Here is a 23,831-nt window from a genome sequence, read left to right as displayed (position 1 = left end):
TATTTATTTAATGTGATTTATTTTATCATAATCATTTAAACACTAATTTATTAAACACTTCAACAAATTTAAAGGTTTCTGTAGCGAAGCATAGGTGTTCCGCTAGTCTTCATGTAAACAAATGTAATTAAATAGCAGAATGAGCATGACAGCTGGGTTAGTACATTTTCTTCATAAGAAATACATTGGGATTTTGATGGCCTGTGGGGCAAAGCCCAAGCACTTTTATTACAGGAATTGGTAAAAGGGGTGTCTACACAAAATATACTTACTTTGTCATATGTTTGTACAAATCCGTCCATTATTAACGGAGGAGTAGTGTTTCGTAGAAATCACCTTCAGGTATTATACATAAGGATTTAGTTGCAGAGAAACATAGATCTCAAAAACCACAACTTACATATCGTGATTTTTAAATTCATTTAACGATTCAACAAGTTTTATGCAGTAAAACTCCAATTTTTATGCCACAAAATAATACAAATATTTTCATTTCATCCAAATAAATAACCAGCTGTTCCCATGGATGATTGTGTAAAAAAAAATGTATATTATTCATCTGTTCAAATGTAAACAAATCTTTTCTCCATAAGGATAACATGGGAACTTTAAAGGCCAGTAGTGTAGAGCCCTGAAGTCATTGTTACTATAGTTCGGCCGCTTAGAAAACGACCTGCGCGCTAATGCTAAACCAATGCTGGAGGAGGTCGCTTTCTAAGCGGCCGAACTATAATTTGGTTTTTTTAGCTATCAAAATATTTGTTAGGTGTCTTTGGTTTGTTTTGTAGTAATCTTTGCTTGGTCTGGTGTTGTACATAGTTTGATGTGTAGTTTTCAGGACCGCATAAAATTATATCCAATCTTTTAAAAACGTGCAACAAATTACTGTAACAGAGTTACAATCTGGGACTTTTTTGATAGTATGTATACAAAGCTAACAGTTTTCCCTTCAATAAAAATCTGCAAAACATATAATTTAAAAATTGAACCAACTAAAATTAAAATATGTTTACAGTTATAACAAAGATTAATAAATAGTTAATCTCCAAGTAAATTGAAGACTACACTAAAATTTGTCATAATAAAATTTAAGTACAATTATATACTTTCTCCCCCTATACCTACATACTAATAGAGAAAGTATTGTTTTCGTTACAATTTTCAAATTTGAGTTTTTTGTGGTTCGATTTTGGTAAAAACTTTTTTTTTATTTTTTTAAGGTGACTTTTCCATAAAAACCTGTAAAATAACGGAAAAATAGTTTTTTTTTTTAAATTGCCTGAATGATTTTGATCAATTTTTAGTACGGTATGTAGTTCTTTTAATTCTAAACAAAACGGTATAACTCCAATTGCTGAAAAATTATTTTTCAAAAGTGATTGTAACTTATGTGATTTTCCCATTTATAAAAAAAAATTTTAAATTGGGTCTCTGTAAAGAAGATCAACTAATTATTTTGATTAAAGTTTTATTGTTCTTATAATTCTAAACAGAATGGTATTACTCCCAATTGCTGTAAAAATTGCGTTTATTGCAACTTTTGTCATTTTACCCTTAAAATACCATACAGTACTTTTTCTCACCACTTGCCCATGATAAGGGTTGTTGGTAAGCTGATGGGAGAAACTATGTGTCAGATTGCTGATACCGTTTATTTTTATTGTTTCTATTAAATTGAGAAATATCTGATAGTAATTTTATGATCTTAAGTTTTGCTTATTTGATGTTGCATAAACCACACCACATAAATAAGAGAATTCAGGTTTAATCTCAAGTTCTTTTGACGGTTATTTCAGTTAGTTAGTTTGATACCTACAACCAGTAAAATATATTAACTTTTTACCTTAATCTATAAACAATATAATATAATAGTTGTTTATTATATAAATATTCTGTATAAAAATATAATTAATTTAATGATTTTTTTCAGGCCAGTACCTAAGTATACGTCGAACAAAGAATTTGACATCGCCAAGCTTTGAAGTCCGTCACTTCTCCATCAGGGTCGGGTCGCGCATTGAACACTTTCAACTTCAAGTGCCTCGGAAATTTCAACAATGTAGATCATCTTGCTTTATTGTACATACAGTAATAAGATTATTTAACTAGTATAAGTATATAGAAAAATTGTATATTGTTTAAGATGTAATTACTTAAATTAATTATTAAACCAAAGTATTTTTATTACTCAGAGTTTTAATTCCTGTTTTCTTAAGCAATTTATGAAGTAAATGTTAAATTAACTATTACGACCTAGTTGGCCTGAATGAATGAACAATATTAAAATCAGATATTGGTTTTGCTTATTAAAATACTAGCTCCAAGGTTAATTGAATAGTGCCAGTTTGAGCTCTTTGAAGGTTCACCTTATAAAATACTAGGCACGTGTCCTGGGATATGCCTACCTACCTATGGCGGATCTAGGCACATACGACAATTCTTCAAATGTATTTAGCCAATTTCATTATGATTACGAGAGTAGTTAAATAAGTCCTTAAAAAAGATAGAATAACATACATTTTTGGGATAAATTTGATTTTTTTGTCAGCATAAACTATTAGCTCTACACACTTATGTAAATGTTTCTCTAACTTCCTTATGCCAAGCAAATAGTACCAACTTGAAAAGCCTTTGAAATGTTCTTCTGTTTTAGTGATGACCTACCTCATCATCTGACATAAAACGTTGCCCACGAAACCACCGTTTTAGGTTAAAAAGACACTTGGAACTAAATTTGGTGAACTACATTTTTACTTCAATTAAAGATGTATTCCAGCAGTTCTAATTTACATTACCCTATATGTTTTGTTCTAAAAACCTATAGTGAAATACAAGCTTTCATTTGAGCTATTGATTATTTAGATCGGACAACCTAAAGCACACTGCTGAATCACGAATCAACAATAATTATACTCGTTTTAGTACTTATCTGCAATCAATGATACGTAACTCTATTTTTATTTAAGCTATTTGATATGTCTTGGTCTTAAAATTCTTCTAGTAAATAAAGGCTTTCATTTGAGGTATTGATATTTTTAATCAGTTAAGTTCAAGATACTGTATTGCAAAATCAGAAAACATAAATTTGATTATATATTGGATATGGAGTTTAGTTTTACATATATTATTTATATATTATTTACATATATACTCAACTTAACATCTTTAATTCCACTGCGCACTGCTCTGTAATTATATGTCCTCATGAGTTCAATTAAATATAAATTAAATTCATTAAAACCCCACCAGGGGGCAACTTTTTGTTCTTTTCACACCTTTATGGAATATCTAAATTATATTATATAGAGGTGTGAATTAATTTTGTATTTGATGAGAACGAGTCAAGTAATTAAGTAAAGAACTTGTTATTTCTTTTTTTTCTTTACATGTCTTACCATGAGACCTACGGCAATAGCTTATTCCCTATATGCTACTTTGTATGGTCGTCATTTCATAGAACAGTATTAACAGTATGAGAAATTCGCTAAAAAGATATAGGCTTAGATAAATCAAATGAGTTTACTAATAAATAAAAAATAGTCATGGACGTTTCTTCAGTTTACTTTGTGAAGTTGAAGTAAAACTAACTAGTTTAGTTAAGTTGAGGTTTGAATGAAGGCTAAATAAAAATACAAAGATCCCCCTCTCTTTCGCAGAAGAGGTTCTCATCGGTTTTTGACCAGGACCCTGAGACGCTAGTCTCGGCGGCGATGTCACTTTTGATGCTGACAATACTCGGACAGTTGATATTTCAACATTTTTTTTAAATAATTTAAAACCTCGGACAAATGAATGCTAGGACAGTTGATTTAATTAAATATTATTATTATTTACACCAACCTCGGACAACTGATTTTCATAATATTTTGTAGTTTTTAACAAACTCGGACAAATGGTGTGATCCCGGGAAATCGTAGTTTAACAAGTTTTTATTGCAAAAAAATATTATTTTTACTTTTACAAAAGTACAATATTTGTAAAAAACCATGGACACATTTAATGTATCATAAATTATATATTCCCGGTTTCCAGAAAATACTGTTCAAAAAATTGAAAACTGTCTTTATTATGTATGTTTTTCTTTAAACATCCTCGTTCAGTGGTTGGTTTAGAAATTCTTTTAAACAATTTTCACAAATATTTTACATATTTGTTTCTGGTCGTTCCATAAGTTTTTTTTGAGGTTTTACACTTAAATTTGGTCTTGGCGTTTTTTTGTCTAAGACATACGGCGCACCACGCCTTTGCACTGGGAGGCTAGATCAGTGGACTCTATGGTTGGACATTTCTATTCAATTGGTTTACAGATAGGTACTTAGTTTTTTAGGCAAACTTTCAATACTACCATAATTAAAAATTATAAAGTAATAATTATGATAATAAAACTGAGACACTACTACGCGCACGGGGGTACACTAGACCCCCCAATGAACACAATTAACTGGTAACAAAAGTATGCACGTGAGGGTAAGCCAGACCCAGGGTGGTGATAACAGGTCCAATGACTCGGTCAAGACTGACAACCCTGCGACCAGATGATAGCATATGCTATTTTAGGCAGCTACTGTTATGCTCACCAGGGTTGCCACCATACTTGTAAAATTATGACAAATTTATCGTACGTAGGGGTATGTCTTACCCCCGCGTACCACATAAACCTTCGCGTGGTTTAGGGTTAAACAGTGAAGTTGGCTGTAAACAAACCATTTGCAATAGTATGAGCGGTGTTTACAACACCCTCATTTAACATGATTCCTCCTTGGAATTAACTATTGAAAACAATTAGCACCTAATAAGGAGGTGCTAATTGTTGCTCAAGCTAAAATGTTTTGATGGTAAATAAATTGACAATGTTCTTAATGGTAACATTCTTTATTTATTCAATAGTACTTAAAATAGAACATGATAACAAATCAAGTAGTATTTCAGTTTAAAAGAAGAATGTGTTGGCTTAAACATATTTTTTTGTTTAATATTTGTTCCATACTTAACTCAAAATAGGTAAAATAATATATGGTTAGAACAGCGCCAGGTTAGTACAGTAATGAAATGTAAAGAATTAATGGTACAAATACGAGGTGTGTTAAAAAATAAAGGGAATTATTAAATTTTGCAGGCTTGGTTGTAAAATTTGTTTATTATGTTGATATATACAATATAGGCTACAGGCTTCCGAAGTATGATAAAATATATCCGTAACAGCTAATTAAGTTAGAAGTTTTTTATGTGCTCGAGTGAGTTTTGTTTGTTAAAAGAATTTGTACCAAATTTTGTTTTAAAAATTGAATGAAGTAAATCAAAATTTTTGAAATGTTAACAAAGGCCAATGGCGAGTTTGCTATGAGCAAAGCATGAGTTTACAAATGGTATAAGGTTTCCAAGATGGCTGGGTAGACGTTCAAGATGACGAGCGCCACAACACATCAACAACTGATGGGAACATGGAAAAAGTCAAAGAATTGGTCATGCACGATTGTTGAATCACAATTATAGAAGTCTCTGACTTGGTCAAATGCTTTGGGGATGAAACACGTCACAGGCAGAAGTCGAAAACAATGTAGATTTACTTAAATGTATTATAACAAGTGACAAAACGTGGGTTTACAGATATGATACCAAAACTAAGGCTCAATCATCGAATCATCCCAGTGTATGCATTCTGGCTCACCAAGACAAAAAAAACAAAAAAAAAAAACAAGTGTGGTTGACACAGTGTTCTTCAATTTTAATGGTATTGTGAATCATGATTCCTGCCAACAGGCCAGAGTTCACCTACTAGTTCAACGTTGTTTGGGTGAAGCAATAATAAAAAAAGCCTGGTTGACAAAACAGCATTCGCATCACGACAATGCACCTGTTCACACTTCATTACTTGTTTGTGAATTTTTGCCAAAAACAATACTGCATTGATGCCTCAGCCTCTATTTTTGTCAGACATGGCTCCATGTGACATTTCCTGTTTCCTAAGATAAAGAGAAGCTTAAAGGGCTGTTTTAAAGCTGTATATAACATTTAAAAGTACATCTCTGAAATTACTTAGTGTATCTCAAAAATTGAGTTTGAGAAGTGATTTAGGGATTGGAATAAGCACTGACATAAGGCCAATCATTAGGGGACTATTAGACTATATTGAATGCAACAACATCAATGTAAACATATAAAATAAAAAAAGAAGAAAATTCTCGTTATTTTTAACACACCTCAAAATTATTAAACAAATGGACTATATCAAAAACTGTTGTGGTCCAGACTTATTCAGTGCCTTTTTTTTAGGCCAGTTATATACATTACATGATAATATTGTCACTGTCTTAAAACATAGTTAAGCTTTTATATCAGTTAAGAAGCTGCATCAAAACCTTCACCTACGTATTGTCCCTTTCATCTGACTGTGCCAAAAATATGTAGGCTTTAAAAGAAAAGAATACCGCTGAACACTTATTTACTTTCATTTAATCGTGTTGGATGAGCCACCAAAATCCAATTAATTAACTGAAATTGATTTGGATATATTGATTTCAGTGTATTGAAAATAGTATTTATTTTATTATATAGTCAGGACCTCTTTCTAAAGATCCCTTGAGAATATCGTACAACTTTTCTGTGACAGTTGAAAATTGCTTAAAGATGGAACAAATGAACAACTAACATTAATGAAGTAAACTGTAAAACTCAACTTGGCTTTCTATTGAAGTAGCACAATGAAAAATAATGTCTAAACTACTAAATATGAGGTTATACTTTATGAAAACCAGGGGAAGACTTTCCAAGAAACTAAAAACCAAACTCAAAAGAAATCTAGAGGAAAACAATATGTGTTATCACATACATTATTAGTCTTCTAAGAGCACCAGTATTGAAGAAAATTAAATGGAAAAATATATCCCATTTTTTACTATTTATAAAGCTCTTTTCCACATTCATCAATCACATTTCTCATGTATTGTGTAGTATTTACACAATATTCAGTTACGAATAAAATTATTGAGGCACAACCTAAACACATTTTAAACAAATGAAAAGTGAATAAATAGTATCCAATAAATGCCTAAACCTCCATATACACCTTGAACATTAAGTAAGTAACAAACTTATAAACATCATACAATCGTACAATATGGCCGTACTGTTAGTTAAAAGTTGTATTTTAAGACATCGATCGGTAAAAAGAGATAAACATTTCACATTTCTTCAACAATCATAACTTTACACTTGCATGTTTGTGGAGTCTTTAGAAGACGGAGTGAACCATTTTTAATAGAAATTACCAGGGGGTGGACGAGGTGGAGGGTTGAAGTTATACTGAGATCCTCTGTAGAAAGGTCTAGGAGTAGGCGGTCTTTGAGGTGTAAATGGTCCTGAGGGAAACTGATAAGGAGGTGTAGGAACTCTAGTTGAGGGAGATCCACTTACAGGACGCGGTGGAAACGAGTGTGGGTTTGGGTTGGGAAAAGACGAGTTCCAAGATGAGTGGTCGGGAGGAGTTTCTGGGAAATGATTTCTTGATTCCCCGTGAGAGGGATAGTTGTGATATGAAGAAATCCTTGAACCGTTGGAAGGGCCAGAGGAATGGCAAGCTCCATGAGGTCCGGGGGGAAAGTGTTGGTGCGCTGGTGAAGGACCCCTGGAATGAGAAGTGCTTGGACCACAATTATAGGTGTAAGGCGAAAACTCATTCGTACGATGTTGCGTAAAAAACCGAGGATTGGACAGAGGCACCCTGTCGTACATCGGTGGCCGGCCAAACATCTGATGAAGCCCTTCTCCCCTGGCTGGAGGAGGAGTACTACACATAGGGGGCAGGTTCGGCTGCCACATAGCATTTCCATCCATTCTACATCTATTTGGGGTTTGGTTGTTTCTAGCGGCAGACAATTTCAAGTTTCTGGCGTTCATCTTTTTCTCATAAGCTGAATGCTTTTTCCTCGCTGGTTCATCTGCATCACACTCAGCTTTGGATGTAGCCTGCAAGATTTTGCCATTATTATACTGCATATCTGATTGTTGACAATTTGAAATGTTATTCCAGATAAAGATACAAATCACACACACTAAATAATTGTTCATTGGTTACCAAAATTCTCTTCAATGTAAAACAAAATAATTACAAATTATTGCTATTATCTGAGGTGCAGAAATTAGACAGAAAAGTGGTCTTTCAAAAACAGTAAATTAAGTAACGTAAGCATAGAGTCTTTTGTTGCAGACATCTTTATCTAATCTTCCATCTTCATATTATGAAGAACAAATAATTTCAAATGATCAGGCGAGGAATTGAAGCAAGGGATTCATTTCTCTGTGATGACTAATCAAAACTAAAAATATAAAAGCCAAAGCTCACTCACTGACTCATTCATAGCCAATTCTCCAACTTCCAGACTAGTTAGAAGGCTGATATTTTGTATACTCGTTATTCAGGTTACAGATAGGAAAGTTAATTATATTTTTTTGAGGTTCAATTTTTACCGTTTGTTCAACATAACACCTAACTAAACTCACCTTTTTGTTTCTTTGCTTTTTCTTTGCTCTTTGTTCTTGTTCATCATCTGAATAATCAAGGTAAATTTCAGGTGGCTCAATATCATGCTCCCAAGATGCATCGCTCCCCTTTAGTCTGAAAATACAGGAAAGTCTGTTGAGATATTTAAATGTTAAACACCAAATTTATTCTATATAAATAAAATTTGAGTTTTGTCTGTACATTGCTCAGAATTAAATATTTTTTTGGTTGTGTTTGTGTTTTATACATTAAAGAAGCCGAAACAAGTCCTATCTCAATTTCTGTCTGTCTGTCACGGCCCAGAAGGCATTTTACGTGGACTTCTCCTGAAAAAAAAAAACGACAAAACAGATCACATGATGAAACTAATTTTATGTATTCTCTACATGGATGAGAAGGTTTTTAATTATTTGAGGAAAGAAAATAATGGAAACTCAAAACCAAGTTTTGCATGGTATTAGACTCATTTTGTTTTAAGAGAACCTATTACAAAATATAGGTACAATTCCCAGCTTTTTCCCTTGTCATCAAAATTAAAATTCAGTTTTTAGTTTAACCTGTTGAGTGGACACCCTGGAGTCTGGACACACAATAGGCCATACAAATGTTGTCTAAAATAAATGAGTTTTTTATTATTTCTTTTTTAATTTTCTGTTGCATTTATCACGCTGTCTCGGCTGGGGACATTTATTAAGTTAAAAAGAAACGTAATAGGTACAGTATATTGATTCTCTTCTTTCAAAACCAATTATTCACTTACATTTGGGTTCAAATATGCACAGTTGCAATTTATTTTTGACTAGCTGTGTGCCCGTTCTACAAACGGGGATCTTATAGCGAATCCAGTGAATACATTAAAATTATTTGGATCTTGATATGTACTCTTTGTTTTTCAGGAGAAGGCCGCGTAAAATGGCTCTTAGGTTGTGACAGACAGACAAGAAATTGAGATGAGACTTGTTTCGTCTTCTTTAATGAAGAAAATGTAAAAATAACCTAAAAATTTATGATTCTGAAAAATGTACAGACAAAACTCTAATTTTATTTATATATAGATGAAAAACAGCTAGGTTTGGTTTTGGTGGAAATGCAAATGAAAGAGCTGGGCTTTCTGAATTTCTAATTAGAAGTGTAAAAAAAGTTTATGTATGTCTTTTGATACAAGTTGGCAAACCTTCACACCCAGTCATGTGTTTTGATGTATAATAACTAAGTGGGATAAAACAAAAAAACCATATCAGGATCAAACTTTCCATGTGGTATAATAGATGGCAATTCCATCGATTAGGAAGTGGGTGACTTTAGAGCCATTTAAAATTGAGTACTGTATCTTTTGTTACATAAAGGTTTCACAGGGCTATTTACCGTTCACGTTAAAAGTATGGAAATAGTAGGCTTTATCATGTTAATGGGACTCATTGCTGCTATATTTAGTCTTTCGTATGTAGCTTCCTTATAACTTGGACTCGCAAAAGAATTATCTTTAGAATCCCTTTATCATAATATGATTTACATAGGTACATTTATGTAATGATAGGCCTAATAGTGACTAAACTGACTATTACTAAGATTCTATTTTACATCTATTCTAAGTTTAGCTAGAATAACCTGTCTCTTGAGAAAACTTAGATCATTTATGAGTTTTAATACCTACTTTTGCTTACAATGCATATATTCAAATTAAAAGAAGGTACAGAAAAGAGTTGGTAGGAGCAAAAAAATTTTCAGTTGAAAAATATATTAACAATGCCCCAAACAAGTGCAGAGCCACTTGGAAGGTAATTAGAGACGAAAATTCCCCCTCTTTTACCCCTGGATCCAGATGAATTTAATACATATTTTCAAACTATTCTAAGGCTATGGATTTTTATTGGTTATCAAATCATATAATCAAACAAACAATTGAATTTATAAGTAAACCACTTGCTTTTATCTTAAATACTGCATGCAGGCAGGTTATTTTGCTCAATCGCTTAAGGTTTCAAAAGTCACACCAATATTTAAGAAGGGCGACAAAAATATGGTTCAAAATTACCGCCCAGTCTCAATTGTTCCAATTTTATCAAAAATATATGAATCAGTTATGTATAATCAACTCAATTACTTTTTTGAATCTCATAATATAAATACAAACTGTCAACATGGCTTTTGTAAAAATAAATCAACAACATCAGCAATAATAAATTAGTAGATTATTCTTTAGATGCTTTTGAGGGGAAAAAATCTGTTTCTCTAGTGCTGTGTGACCTCAGTAAAGCATTTGACAGTGTCCCATTTGATATTCTCCTAAAAAAAACTTCAGTTTTACGGTGTGGCGCAAAGTTCCTTGAAACTGATTGAGTCATACCTCTCAAAGAGATTACAATATGTTTCCGTTAGAAGTAATTGTTCCAAGATGAAGTGGTATCAGTAGTCCCACAAGGATCAATCCTTGGCCCTTTTTTCTTTACAGTTTATATTTATGATTTGCCCAAAAACTTAAATACCTATTCCATTATTTATGCTGATGATGCAACATTACTTTCAAATAATGAAAACTTATAGATTATTGAGTTTTTAAAATCAAAATCATTCTACACTCAGAAAGAATTTTTAAATAGTGACATATCATGTTTAGAATCTAAATAAGATATTGTATATAAGTTTATTGAAATTTATAACTGATATATGATACTATTTTTAAGTACTATTATAACAATGCCTATTACAAAATGTTATGTTTAATGGCTGCAATAAATCTTATTGGCTCTTAAATTTTAATCCAGATTTGTCTCTGAGAACCAACTTTGTTGATGCCGTCGGTTTTGATGGCTCGTGATACAATAAGAGAGGCATTGAATGTGTGCAAATTGTTATGGACCCAAAGATAAATATTCAGGTCAAGAGGATTCATTAAATAGGTTACCGTAGTAAAACACACAGAATGAGCACATTAAACTGTCCTTTCCTAATCTCATTTGACAAGATTAGTTAGTTAAACTACTTTTAGGTCATGCTTCTATGATTTAGTTAGTCTGTGGAAAATGGCAAAATAAGAATTAATTGAAAAGTATCTCGTAAAAGTAAGATAGGCCTTAGTTACTTTACTTCTTTAATTTTATTTGAAATTGTTAATTAATTGGCAGCAGTAAAAATAGAATAAAATAAAAAGTGGTATTGTATCGGGTTGAACTATCTAACAATGCCACCGGCTAAAAACTTCACAAGTCCCTACTGATGATGCCTCAACATCAAACAAATCTGAGAAGCATTGAGCTGTGATGAGAGTATAACGGATATAATTTATTCCTAAATATTTCTAGCAGCTTAGGGGCTATACAATCGTAGATAGATCAAACATATGTGAATTTGATAAACAAATTACTGAAACTCACTGCATAAGCTGTGCCAGGAAAACAAACTTAGAATACTGTGTGTTGGGTGCAGCGTATACTGTCTGGTCCAACGTAATGTTCTTTTCTTCGATGTGATCTTTAGAGTTGAATCTAATACAATAGTAGGGCTCGGTGACTGGTCCCATAACGTCAAACACTTTACCCAGCGGCTTGCCTCCTTGAGTGAATAGAACTGTGTCCAAATCATAAGCGGGTGTGTCTTTGTTAGCCTGAACAATCACTGTAACCAAAGATAGGCTATTGTAGCATGGAATTAATTCAGAGGAAAAATATTTACTAATGCCTCATCCTTTTACAACTGTAAGATTAAGCACGGAATTTTAAATATAAATGTATTTAATGTTGACATTATTAGTTCCAAATTGTCAAAGCATACTAAAAAGAGCGTTGAATAAAACTAACAGACGCTTGAAATAAATAAATATATACATTCCAATGTGGGTTATGAGAACTGAGAACTTTCTGATTCATATCTCTGACTTTTGATAGAATTAGACACAGTGCTCGATTTGAAAAAAAAAAATTAGGTGCCAAAACTGTACAGTAATCTATTTAATGTGATTTGTCCATATTTATGTATCTTATTTATGACAATATTTTTATCGTTCCGAAAGAGAGGTAGCGTGTTCCGCCGCGTACCCCCCCCCCCCCAAATAGAGCACTGAGTAGACATGCCATATGCCTTCAAGAAGAACTTATAATATTGGGTTGAATAAAATTTAAAATCAAAAATCACAAATATTTATTGAGTTTCTAACTTCATTAATTGGAGATGTTTTTATTTTAAATTTGATGCCATATATATGGGCCAGCTATTACCTTTTTTTTAATATAACATAGCTCAAAACAACAATGGAATATAGAAAAATGAATTAAACCAAGTCCCATTTTCTTCTAAATATGGTTACAGCTTAATTAAATATGGGGATAGGATGTCTCCTTATATCATCCATCATTTAGGCTACACATTTTTGGTTTAGTGGCGATTTGTTAGTATTAAAAATGCAACAGACATATCTTGGGAACAAAATGTCTACATTAGCAGTCAAAAGTTATAAATTTTGGTTTAACAGCCGTTGGTTAGTATTTAAAATAACACATCCCATTGGTGTGAGATTGATTAACTTTGAAGAACAGGAATTACTACAGGTAAATGGCTTCTCACCAAGCTGATCAACTATTTGATAAATTTTCCCAACAGGAATACACTCTTCTTCAGGTACACTGATAGTCAAATCTTCAATAGGAGGCAGATCACACAGATCCAGTTCTCCTCTGGCTTTGATTGGTTTACAAACTGGTTTGTTGATGGTGTTATCACACTCCTCTTCACTGAAACATAAACACTTTGTAAATAGTTTTAGGAGGAAACAAATTCACAAAACGTTTTAGCATCCTATGCCTGTCTCTAAGGATAAGACTATGGACTTTTACTGATCGAACTTGACAAATTTATTTATTTTATACGAAAGCTATTAATATTTGACAATAATGGCTGTAATTGACCGCCAACTGATGCACCCTGGTAAGGGAGGAATGCTCTCAATAGGCACAATAATATGACAGGTTTTTGGTGGTCCAGGAAAATTTGGTTTTCTTTCATCTTGGAAAAGACATGTTTAGACTGCTGACATATGCTCTAGGCATCTGAAACGTAAAATAAAGAGGGTTATGGTAGTCAGGTAATTAAGTTACCACCAATGCAAAGTTTTCTTCTTTTACCTTAACATTGACTCAAATGCTTAAATATCCATATCCATCCTAACCCTAAGCCCACTACAGAAATCAGTGGCGGATATATATTTTTTTTAGGGGGGCCGAGGTTAATTTAATGTTCAGTTAAGTGATTTTAAGTAGACACACCATGATACTTAATCTCAGTTTTGCTGTGGTAATTTGCGCTAAATGTGTCATTTACCAAGATCACGCTGTATCATTATATTGTTCCATTAAATCATAAAAATGTATCTATTCAAGCCAAATGAAGAAAATATCTCAATTAATAAATTCAAAACACATTGAGCATTGAACATTGAGTGAGTCGGTGGCTCAGTCGGTAGCGTCGCGGATTTCAGGCCCAAGGCAGCGATGTCGTGGGTTCGGATCCTGGTCACTGCCAAAAACATTTTATCAGTACAGATCACCTTTATACTGTACCGGCTCACTCCTTGCTTTGCTGTATACAATCCACGCACGGGCGGTTAGTAAAAAAAAACATTGATCAAGATTTAACAGTGAGTCATCCCATCTGTAAACACTTATCTATACCTTTTAAAGAAGTCAAATACCCGATTGTGATTATCATATTCGAAGGTGTTCTAACTACTGTATATGTATTCTTTTGTGCGAACTGTAAATGTTAACATTTCAGTACAACATATGTCAAACAGATGTAAATAACAAACAATAGCAATGGCTACCACTGAACTCAATTTCAATTCAATTCCAATTTCAATATTTGTCATGAGAGCCGAAGCCCCCTGACTACATACCCGGTACCTATCGTGAGACTTACCCGGGCCCCATGATGTAGGCCGAAGCTTACGCATCAACCTTTTGCACATCATGGGCGGATGACTTAAGGTCATCAGGCTCACCGGCTGCCGAAGCAGACCCTTCGGAAAGAGGGTTGCCCCTCAATCCTAACCAGGGTTTCCGGCTACTTGTTTAAGCGTCACTCCACCTGGGTTCCACTAGGTCGGGACCTAGAGGACCATGGTAGAGCGCCCCGACGCATTTAGTGCAAGCAACACTCGGGACCTATCTAATCCCTGACAGGCAAACCCGCCATCAATAGCCAGAAGGAAGGGGACCGTCAGCACGCTGAACCCCAACCTCCCATTTACACCACTACCCGATCGAGTTCACTACCACTGAACTGACTGAACTCTTCATTACTCCCCTCCCCTGTCGCCGGTAGTTATGCTGGTCTCTAGCGGTCACTGCTGCAAGCACAGATAGGCGGGCCACGAGCAGGAGCTCGAGTCGGACTGAATCAACGCAAACTCGCACCAACTATCACTGGCTGCCACTTTGCGCATGATTCGTGATAAATAATTCATATTATGCTACCAATTTTTTCTTCATATCTATTATTTTGGGGGGGGGGACAGGCCCCCTAGTTTCCCCCCCCCCCTTATGTTCGCCCCTGATATAAATGTGTGATAGATCACACCTTTGTTCAGCAAACTCTCGATCTCAACTAGTATACTTCATGTAAATAACTGAATATGAAGCCTCAGACCAAATTGTATAAGAGATAGCCTAAAATCACTCAATATCAGTAACACGCAAGTCTGTAATGGGATAATGAAATGAAACAAGGTAGTATCTACTCAAAAAGCCACAAGACAGAAGCACTTTACAAAACTAATCCACGTCAACTACATTCTTAAAAAATTAAGTGACCTTCTTAACCACTGCAACTACTCCAGTCTCGTATACACTTTAATTGTACAGCAACGCCTCAATGTACAATTTTTTTAAAGTTACAATGGCTGTAATAAAGATTAATGTTTTAACGGGTAGCTAACAATTGAAAAAACTAATAAAAAAGTAAAACTCTATAACATTCCCTTCTTATTAGTACTTGATATTTTTGATCCCAGAACTCATTCATGTTTGTCCAGTCCTACACATTCATGACATATTTAATCAAAATCAGGCCAAAATTGCTCAAGTTATCGTGTTCACAGAAACACACATAATATATAAATATATCTTAGCATTTCAACCTATATCTAGAGATGTATATGCATTGTAACGAAAAGTGTTTTTGATTTCTGGGGCCATCAAATTAAAAAGTTAATCGGTCCCAGGTTTTGTTCTTATCGTACCACCTACGGTAATAGCTTACTCCCTACATGGGAAATTCCCTAAATCTACGAATAGATTCTTTGAAAAATTATACTTAAAGACAAGGTTAAAAACTTAAAAGTAACTTACCTTTCAGAGTCTGAAGATGAGTCTGAAATAATGATAGAAGTAGAACTACTCGTGGATGAATCTGAATCATCATCTGAATCCTCCATCTCGACATTGTTTTCTCTGTACTTCTGAACATCTAAAGGCAGATCTTCTACCATTGAACACTCATCATCATCATCACTTCCATATTGCAGAAGCTGAGATAATGAGTAGTTGCTTGACACAATGTTGTCTGATTGAGGAATTGCATTACTGTTTGAAATTACAATTGAGTTGTCTGATAAGGCAATCAACTCTTTAGCAGCTTGGTTAAGATTGGCAAAATGTTGCAGAGGCGTAGGCCTACTCTTCCTCTGGTCCCAATCAAATTCGTTTGGATCCGGAACAATATTAAAGTAATCAACAGGCTGAGAGTTGTCTCCTTGTACTAGTTCATTTCCGATATCTACAGAATGTATAACATTCTCATTTGGTGGTATTCCTACTGAAGTATCAAGAATGGTTTTATTATCAATATCAATAGAATTTTGTTCCATTGTGATGTTCTCCTTTGCAAAACTGACCATATTGGTGGTCGCTTTAGATGCATGATTCTTTTCTTTGTTTTCAAAATTCAGCTTGGATTTTAAACATTTATCTTCCTTCTGTGTACAGGCAAAGTTTTCATTTAACTCATTTGAACACCTTTCCTCACCAGGGAATATATTTGAATCTTTTTCGGTGGTAGCACACACATTTTTGCAGAGGCCAAGTAAGACTTTTTGATTTACACCCTCATTTACAATCATAGACTCATCAGAATTATTTCGGGGATCAGTAGCATGCGTCTTAATATTGTTTTGCAACTTGTTGCAGCCACCCTTGTCATTAACGACACTCTCTTCATCGGGAACATCACACACTATTAATTCATTGCTGTTCATATTGATTAACTCAACATTACTCATTTAAATACTGAGGTGTTGAAAGCTTCAACTACTGCTGTAATTCTCACTTGGTAAAAGGTAGATTTTAAATTTTGGACCAAACATAATGTAACCTGAAACAAATATTAATAATGTAAGCTATATAAGTTATTTAATAAGTGGACTGAAGTAAAAAAACTCTTGTTATTTTAGCTTTTAGTAGGCCTAGGCCTACCTAAACACTTAATTATTTTGGTTACTAAACACATTTGGCAGGCCTAAATAGACATTTGACATAGATACTAGACATTTGTAAACAAGGATTCTGTGAAAATTGCTGTTGGCAACAATAAATATAGTTAGCTAGTCAGTTTAGATTTATAGTAGCCTAGACCACTGTTTCCCAATCTGTGGTAGGTGTACCAATAGTGGTACACAGAGTAGTGTGGTGCGTACAAATTCAAGTTGTGAAATAAAAGTTTAGTTTCTAAGAGTGTGGAAAAGTTACAATTGGTATATAGAAGAAAACAAAAAAAATAGTTTTGAATTTGGAGTTTGTGCTCAATTACCCACAAATTTGCAAAAAAATAAAAACAAATTTTTTTGTAGCCTACATGCTAAATCCCTACAGCAAAAAACCTTATTATAAATTATTTATCTTGGAGTATTTTTTTCTGATCAATCCATGAAAATTAAGCAAAATTATGGTTTTTGGACACATTTCATATCATTGGAAAAATCATGTGAGGCATAATATTTGTTTATTTTGAGTTGTGAGCTAATTGGTGTAGAGTACTCTGCAATAAAGCAGGGGGGTCCGGGGGTCCAAAAAGCCGTTTGGTGACTATTTCTAAAGCCATTTTTAACACCTAAAACTGTGCCCAATTGTCCACAAACTCCCATTTCACCTGTTGTTTGTCATGAGCAAGTAGACCTTTTAAAAATTAAACTATGACATATGCATTCATGAATTTCAAAACACACTGTAGACTACCGCCATATCCCCCTAAAAGCTGTTTGATAACTTTCTAAAGCCAATTTAAACATTTGGAACTGTGTGCAAAACCTCTCATTTCCCCATTTATTTGTCATGAACAAGTAGACATTTCTAAACTAACTATGACGAATGCATTCATAAATCTCAAAACATATTGTAGGCCATATCCTCCTAAAAAGCTGTTTACTGATTTTTTAAAGCCATTATTATATAGTCTATATCTGTGTCCAACTGTCCAAAAACCTCCCGTTTCACCTTTTATATGTCATGCAAGCTAGTAGACACGTTTTTTAACCTTAAGTGTTTCTCCATTTCATACATCTGTCACAATATGTATAGTATCAAATTCAGTGGCCTAATAGCATTGACTATATAAACTTAAACACTAGTGTTTGTATAGTCAATGGTAATATTCTACTGGTGCTACCGCTGATGACCGATGCCTGTGTAGGTTAGTAAGTACAGTTCAGCCAAAACTTCTGTGCGGTCGCTACTAGCCGAACTAAAACATACGGGTACCGGTTATTGGCAGTGCTGGGGGTAGGGTGAGTGAGTAGCAAGACACACATGTTTTCACAAAGTAGGCCTACCCCCTCCAACCCCCTCGCCTAGACCCGACCGGATTTGGTCGCGCGCACAGAAACTTGGCCGAACTGTAGCTAGTAGGGGTGTGTGATGCATCGAATCACAATTCGATTCAGTGGTGATCAAAAAATTATTCGTTCATGAGGGAGTCAGTATCCATATATAGGCCTACAAAAAACGCCTGCAGAAAGTCAGTGCAATACCCGCAATACAGGAGCGCGTTGTTGCGTTTTCTTTGCAAAGGCGTTCTTATTTAATGAATTCTTTGCTTGTAAATATTACTTTAATTGTTTTTATAATTTTTTGTTTTACATTACAAATTATGAAAAGTTTTGTTAAGTGCAAACAGTACGAGACATGTTTTACTACTGTAAACATAGTCCAAACAAGTCACTCCAAAATAATTCTTAAAATATAGCCTAAAAGTCTGAAAAATTGTTACTTGATACTTAGTAAGATTGATGTTTTAGATTAGATTATTAAGTACCTGAAGCACGCTGCTGAATTACGAATCAGCAATAATTATTCAAATTATTTAACTTAGGACATATCTGCAATCAATGACACGTAATTCCATTTTGATTTTAGTTATTTAATATGTCTTGGTCTCAAAATAGTCCTAGAAATAAAGACGTTCACATGAGATATATATTGTTTTCAGTTCATAGCTACCTCTAATAGGCCTACATATACTGTATTAGGGTACTCAACCAAAAAACATAAATTTGATAATGCCTCGAATAAGGAATTTAATTTTAGATATATTTACACAATTCTAACCCCCTCACTACCAAATGGTAGTGCTAAACCAGCGACGCAACAAAGTGACATCCACCATAGCTGCCTCAGTCCATGTCTCGTCGCTTTGTCGCGCCACTCAGTGTGGACACACATTTTGTCGCTGACAGCAGCAACCGTTGGTTTTGTCGCTGTTGCCCTTAGCTAAAACGGGGCCTTAGCCTACATGGTTGAAACGCTGAATATGTTTGGGAGTTGACCACGTTGTTGAACTGGACGAATAGGCCTAGGCCACTGCCAAAGGGTGTCTACCAGATTTCTCAAATGGAATTCCCGACTTTTTCCCGACTTTTCATTACCATTTTTATATAAATCCCGACCAAAAACTCAGTCCATTCTCCATGTTACTACACCTTTTTCCGTCTCGCGGTCACGGTACCTTCGTCAACATATGTTGTCACTTACGACCCAGCGAAATCACTGACGATCGAAACGTATCACATGCCAAGAAAATCCCGTATTAAATGTAGGGGTGTGTGAAGCAGCAAAACATTTCAACTCAAAGCAACGATTCGATTAAAAAAAAAAAATGTTGATGTAACTCGATTCGAAGCAACATGGAATTTTTCTATTCATACTTCTCAGTGGAGTGAAATATCTGTTTTCAATCATACATTAGAAGAACCAGTATTTCTGGAAATATCAGTGAGCTTCTTGCCTATTTCATATTTTTTACTTGCAGCATCATGTTGTAATGTTACCTATTTTATTTTATTCATTTTATAAATAACGATATGTTTGGGTGTAAACAAATAAAAACCTTTGTAAGATTTAAATACTGAATCTTTCAATTGGTTTACATTGATAAAATAAGAGGATAGAATCAGAACTACAAGGTATACATAACTTCTTGTATGGCGAAGCAATGTCTCAGTGTATGCCATGTACTTGGATGGTAATAACCTGTATGGCTAAGCAATGTCACAGTGTATGCCATGTACTTGGATGGCAATAACCTGTATGGCTAAGCAATGTCTCAGTGTATTCCATGTACTTGGATGGTAATAACTTGTATGGCTAAGCAATGTCTCAGTGTATGCCATGTACTTGGATGGTAATAACTTGTATGGCTAAGCAATGTCTCAGTGTATGCCATGTACTTGGATGGCAATAACCTGTATGGCTAAGCAATGTCTCAGTGTACAGAACTACACTGTTTTACAGAACTACAATTTAGAACATTTTTTTTGTTTGTAATTTTTTTTTTTCATTTTAAGTGTTTAATTTTAAGTTAAGTTTTAATGTTAAATATTTTATGTATGGATCTGTAATTTTGACAATGCACCTATTCTAAATGTAATGACATGTATGGAATGTTTTGTGCAAATAAAGTATGTCTATGTCTATGTATGCCATGTACTTGGATGGTAATAACTTGTATGGCTAAGCAATGTCTCATCTCAATGAATAGCTTATATAATTAATGTCAATCATTTGAATAATGTCAATAAGTTATATATGGATGCTGATAGTCAAAGTAACAGTATCAATGTAACAGTCAACTACGTATATGGATACTGATTCAATGACGTATAGCCCTCCCAGTGTTACTTGACGAAAATTCGGCAAGCACCACACTTTGTATAGTGTTACTTGCCGATTTTTCGACAAGCAGACATCGTTTACGGCGAAGGCTCTATAACTGACTGAATCGGATTGAACTGGATCGAGTTAGGTATCGTTCTTTCCGTTACATTCTAAGCTGTCTCCAGATGTCTGTCTCTAAGCGCTATTCATTTTAGTTCTGAAAATATTGTAGCAGACAGCTGACGTGCGTGTATTTGTAAACAGCTAGGTTCCCCCGGACCGATGACTGATGTGTTTTATTACGTTTATCATTGTTTTAGTGTTAAAAATCAAAAGTAGTGATATACGTGGTGCATTATAAGAAGATTTAAGTGGTTTTGAAGTGCTGGTTGATGATCCTGAAGAAGTAGGTAGTGATATTGATGTAAATTATCAGCCAGATTCCTAGCTATGGTTAGGCTATGCATTCTTAGCTAAACGCTATGTACTGAAATCAGTTTTTTGCCCATAACTTATTTATTTGCAAATATACTTCCTTATATTATTATATATTTGTAATCCTCATAAAATTTAGAACAAAGTGGCTATTTTCAAATATTTATAGGCCTATAATTTATACAATTTCATTAGGCGCGAACTTATTTTTTTTTTGAAAATTTTCGAAATTATATTTTTTTTACCTTAAAATTTTTTTTTTTTGAAAAAATGTTCCTTATGTTTTATATATAATATTGAAGCCCATGATTTTCCAAACAAAATGGTATATAGAACATTAGAATTAACATTGTTTTAAGCTTCTCAGATCCGTTTTAATAAAACCTTGCAAATGCGCCAAAAATAGGTGGACATTAAGGCCTAAACTATGGACACTTGGAGGGATAGACACTGATTCAAAAAGTTATTTGGATAATGATTTAATAACGTATATGGATACTGATTCAATACCGGTACCGTATATAGATACTGATTCCATAACGTATGGATGCTGATTCAAAAACGTGGACACTGAATTCCCATGATTCAAATCGTTATTTTGATCATCACTGAATCGAATTGGAATTCAGATGCATTTTCGTTTCATCCCCCACCCCTCAAATGTAATCCCGTCCCAATGATCAGGAATATAAGATCCAGAACATTTTTTTAAAGTTTTGGGACCCGTTCATCCCTAATTTTGAAAGGTTAGATTATTCCCGACTTTCGGCCGAAATTCATAACTTGTTCACAACTTTTCCCGACCTTTCAAAATCCCCGACTTTTCCCCGAATTTCCCGGAATTCCTGACTGGTAGACACCCTGTGCCAAATATGTTAATTTATGACCAGGAGACTTGTCTCCCCAAAATCAAGGGTGTTGAAGTTAGCATGGAATTCAACTAGGCCTAAGTTAAGTTAGGTGTACGGTACTAGCAAGACAAATGTAGCCTAAGACACGCAAGCTATTTAAAAAGAAACCCCCATTTTTGCCAACTGCCGAATACAGAAGACATATCAGAATAGGCCTAGCTTAGCCTACAGACTAATCAAATCAATATTTTCAATCGATAGTCACGTAAACTTAGCCAATTGAAACTGTACCCAGCTAAGTTAAACCACAGACTAATAAACACAAGTAGGCTAGACTTCTCATAAGTTACCATTGTAAATTTTGAAAGACGTTTTTCGTGTCTAATTCATGTACGGTGACACTGGGCGCTAGTGTTGAGGAAATTTTGTTTCTATTATTTTAGGGTTACCGGTAATTTCTTGATTTGTGCTTTAAGTTACTGTTCGTTTATAGAACTAGGGGACTTGTTATTGTTTATGATTAGATCGTATTATTTGGTTGAATGAGATTCTAAATGACTGTAATAACGGGATAACAAATTGTAAACAAAACACGACCTCTACATAAACCCTCTACAGTACATAAACCTTACAGAGCAAACAGTAAAATTGTCTTCAGTTGTTCCTTAAGGATGAGAAATCTAAGCCTACTATGGGAGTATGTTTTATCTAAGCTTACCTATAGTTAAACTTGCACAACTTATAATTTAAAAATTAGCCTACAGTAGGCTATATTCAATACCTACTATAACTTAGTTAAGGAAATTGGCTAGGCCTATAAGTAGGAACAACATACAATTTCCCCTAAACAACAAGTTTATTTTTCCTAGCTCGGTCACTACTGTTAGAGACCTTAATGATCAGTAAAACCATGTCAAAAAGTTTAGGCTAGGCCTAGGCTTACTGTAGACCAACCACTTGCCAATTAGATACAACTTTGTTTAATTTAACAGTCATACCTGTAACATACTTTCCGGGAAAATCTGTGTCACACACAATCACAATTAGGTATACACAAATTAGGAAATTTATTTCAGTTTTCAGTTGTTTGATGATGTGATGTTGAAAAAAATAATAAAGAAATCGCATCACGTGGTCTGGGTTTGGATTGGACTAGTCTCTCGTCTCTCCCTCTCGGTCTCGGTCTCTGTCTCTGTCTGTCTGTGTGTGTACTGTGTATTATTTATTGTATTCTCTCTGTAATCTGTTCAGGTTCGTCTCTGTCTCTGTCACTGTCAGTTCAGTCAGTCTGACTGTCTGTTGTGTCCAACCAAGGACCGAGAAAAACGAAACGAAATAAAAAATACCCCCACCGCAGCAAACCTGCAGACTAAGCGAATTTCCATTTGTCTGATTGGATTTACACTAAAATGCCTCCTGAAAAATATTATATTTATTCCCTATTTATATAGAACTAGCTGTAACCCGCGGGCTTTGCCCCGTTTAACTTCTTAATTTTCAAGATTATCTCGTTCGCATGGCTCAATCACGTCCTGGTTGAAGTTTGTTCGCTACGCTCACTCACCTTTAGGTTAGAGCTCGTTCGCTGCGCTCACTTGCCTTCAGGTTAGCTCGTTCGCTACGCTAACTCGCCTCCAGGTTGAAGTTCGTTCGCTACGCTCACTCACCTTTTGGTTGCAAATTAGCTGTTGTCATAAAAATGTAAAAGAAATAATAGTGTTGCACCCTGTTGGTAATCCTTGTAACTTTAATGCTATTGAACATCATAGAACAGAACCAACTTGTTTAATTGAAACAGCTGTTAAGATTCAATAATTCCATTTCTCATAAGGTTAACATGGGAAACTCCAGAGCCACTGGGGCGGAGCCCGAAAGGATTTTTGAAATAAGAATATGCCTATATGTTAATCG

The 23,831-nt window shown here is 34.4% G+C and overlaps 2 protein-coding genes across 9 annotated transcripts in view; one reads left to right on the top strand and one right to left on the bottom strand.

The window, feature by feature from the left end:
- The window catches only part of LOC128988516 (protein Malvolio-like), a 117,483-nt gene extending 115,296 nt beyond the window's left edge, over positions 1-2,187 (top strand). For all 8 annotated transcript variants that reach the window (XM_054409879.1, XM_054409880.1, XM_054409872.1 and 5 more), the window contains one exon: positions 1,931-2,187. In XM_054409879.1, the coding sequence (XP_054265854.1) occupies positions 1,931-1,982 (52 nt within the window). In that variant the 3' untranslated portion in view covers positions 1,983-2,187. The remainder of the gene's footprint in view (positions 1-1,930) is intronic.
- Positions 2,188-4,866: 2,679 nt separating this feature from the next.
- On the bottom strand, positions 4,867-23,021 carry LOC128988934 (H/ACA ribonucleoprotein complex non-core subunit NAF1). The gene is made up of 6 exons (XM_054410724.1): positions 22,919-23,021; positions 15,841-16,861; positions 13,061-13,227; positions 11,875-12,115; positions 8,500-8,614; positions 4,867-7,965 (listed from the first exon to the last, which is right to left on the bottom strand). The coding sequence occupies exons 2-6, from the start codon at positions 16,767-16,769 to the stop codon at positions 7,255-7,257; spliced, it is 2,163 nt and encodes a 720-aa protein (XP_054266699.1). The 5' UTR covers positions 16,770-16,861; positions 22,919-23,021; the 3' UTR covers positions 4,867-7,254.
- Positions 23,022-23,831: the final 810 nt, after the last annotated feature.

The sequence above is a fragment of the Macrosteles quadrilineatus genome, unplaced genomic scaffold, assembly GCF_028750875.1.
Source record: "Macrosteles quadrilineatus isolate MER2022 unplaced genomic scaffold, UCM_ALF_1.0 Scaffold_3__2_contigs__length_128488019, whole genome shotgun sequence".
Classification (NCBI taxonomy): Eukaryota; Metazoa; Arthropoda; class Insecta; order Hemiptera; family Cicadellidae; genus Macrosteles; species Macrosteles quadrilineatus.
Note: the sequence above shows the minus strand (reverse complement) of the source record. Positions and strands in the feature narration are given on the sequence as shown.

Excerpts from the sequence above, each read along its gene's own strand:
- LOC128988934 (XM_054410724.1), bottom strand. The coding sequence starts at position 16,769 with ATGAGTAATGTTGAGTTAATCAATATGAACAGCAATGAATTAATAGTG. Across the intron at positions 12,116-13,060 it reads TCAAATAGTTGATCAGCTTG|TGATTGTTCAGGCTAACAAA; the intron begins GTGAGAAGCCAT and ends CTTTGGTTACAG. Across the intron at positions 8,615-11,874 it reads TTCCTGGCACAGCTTATGCA|ACTAAAGGGGAGCGATGCAT; the intron begins GTGAGTTTCAGT and ends CTGTATTTTCAG.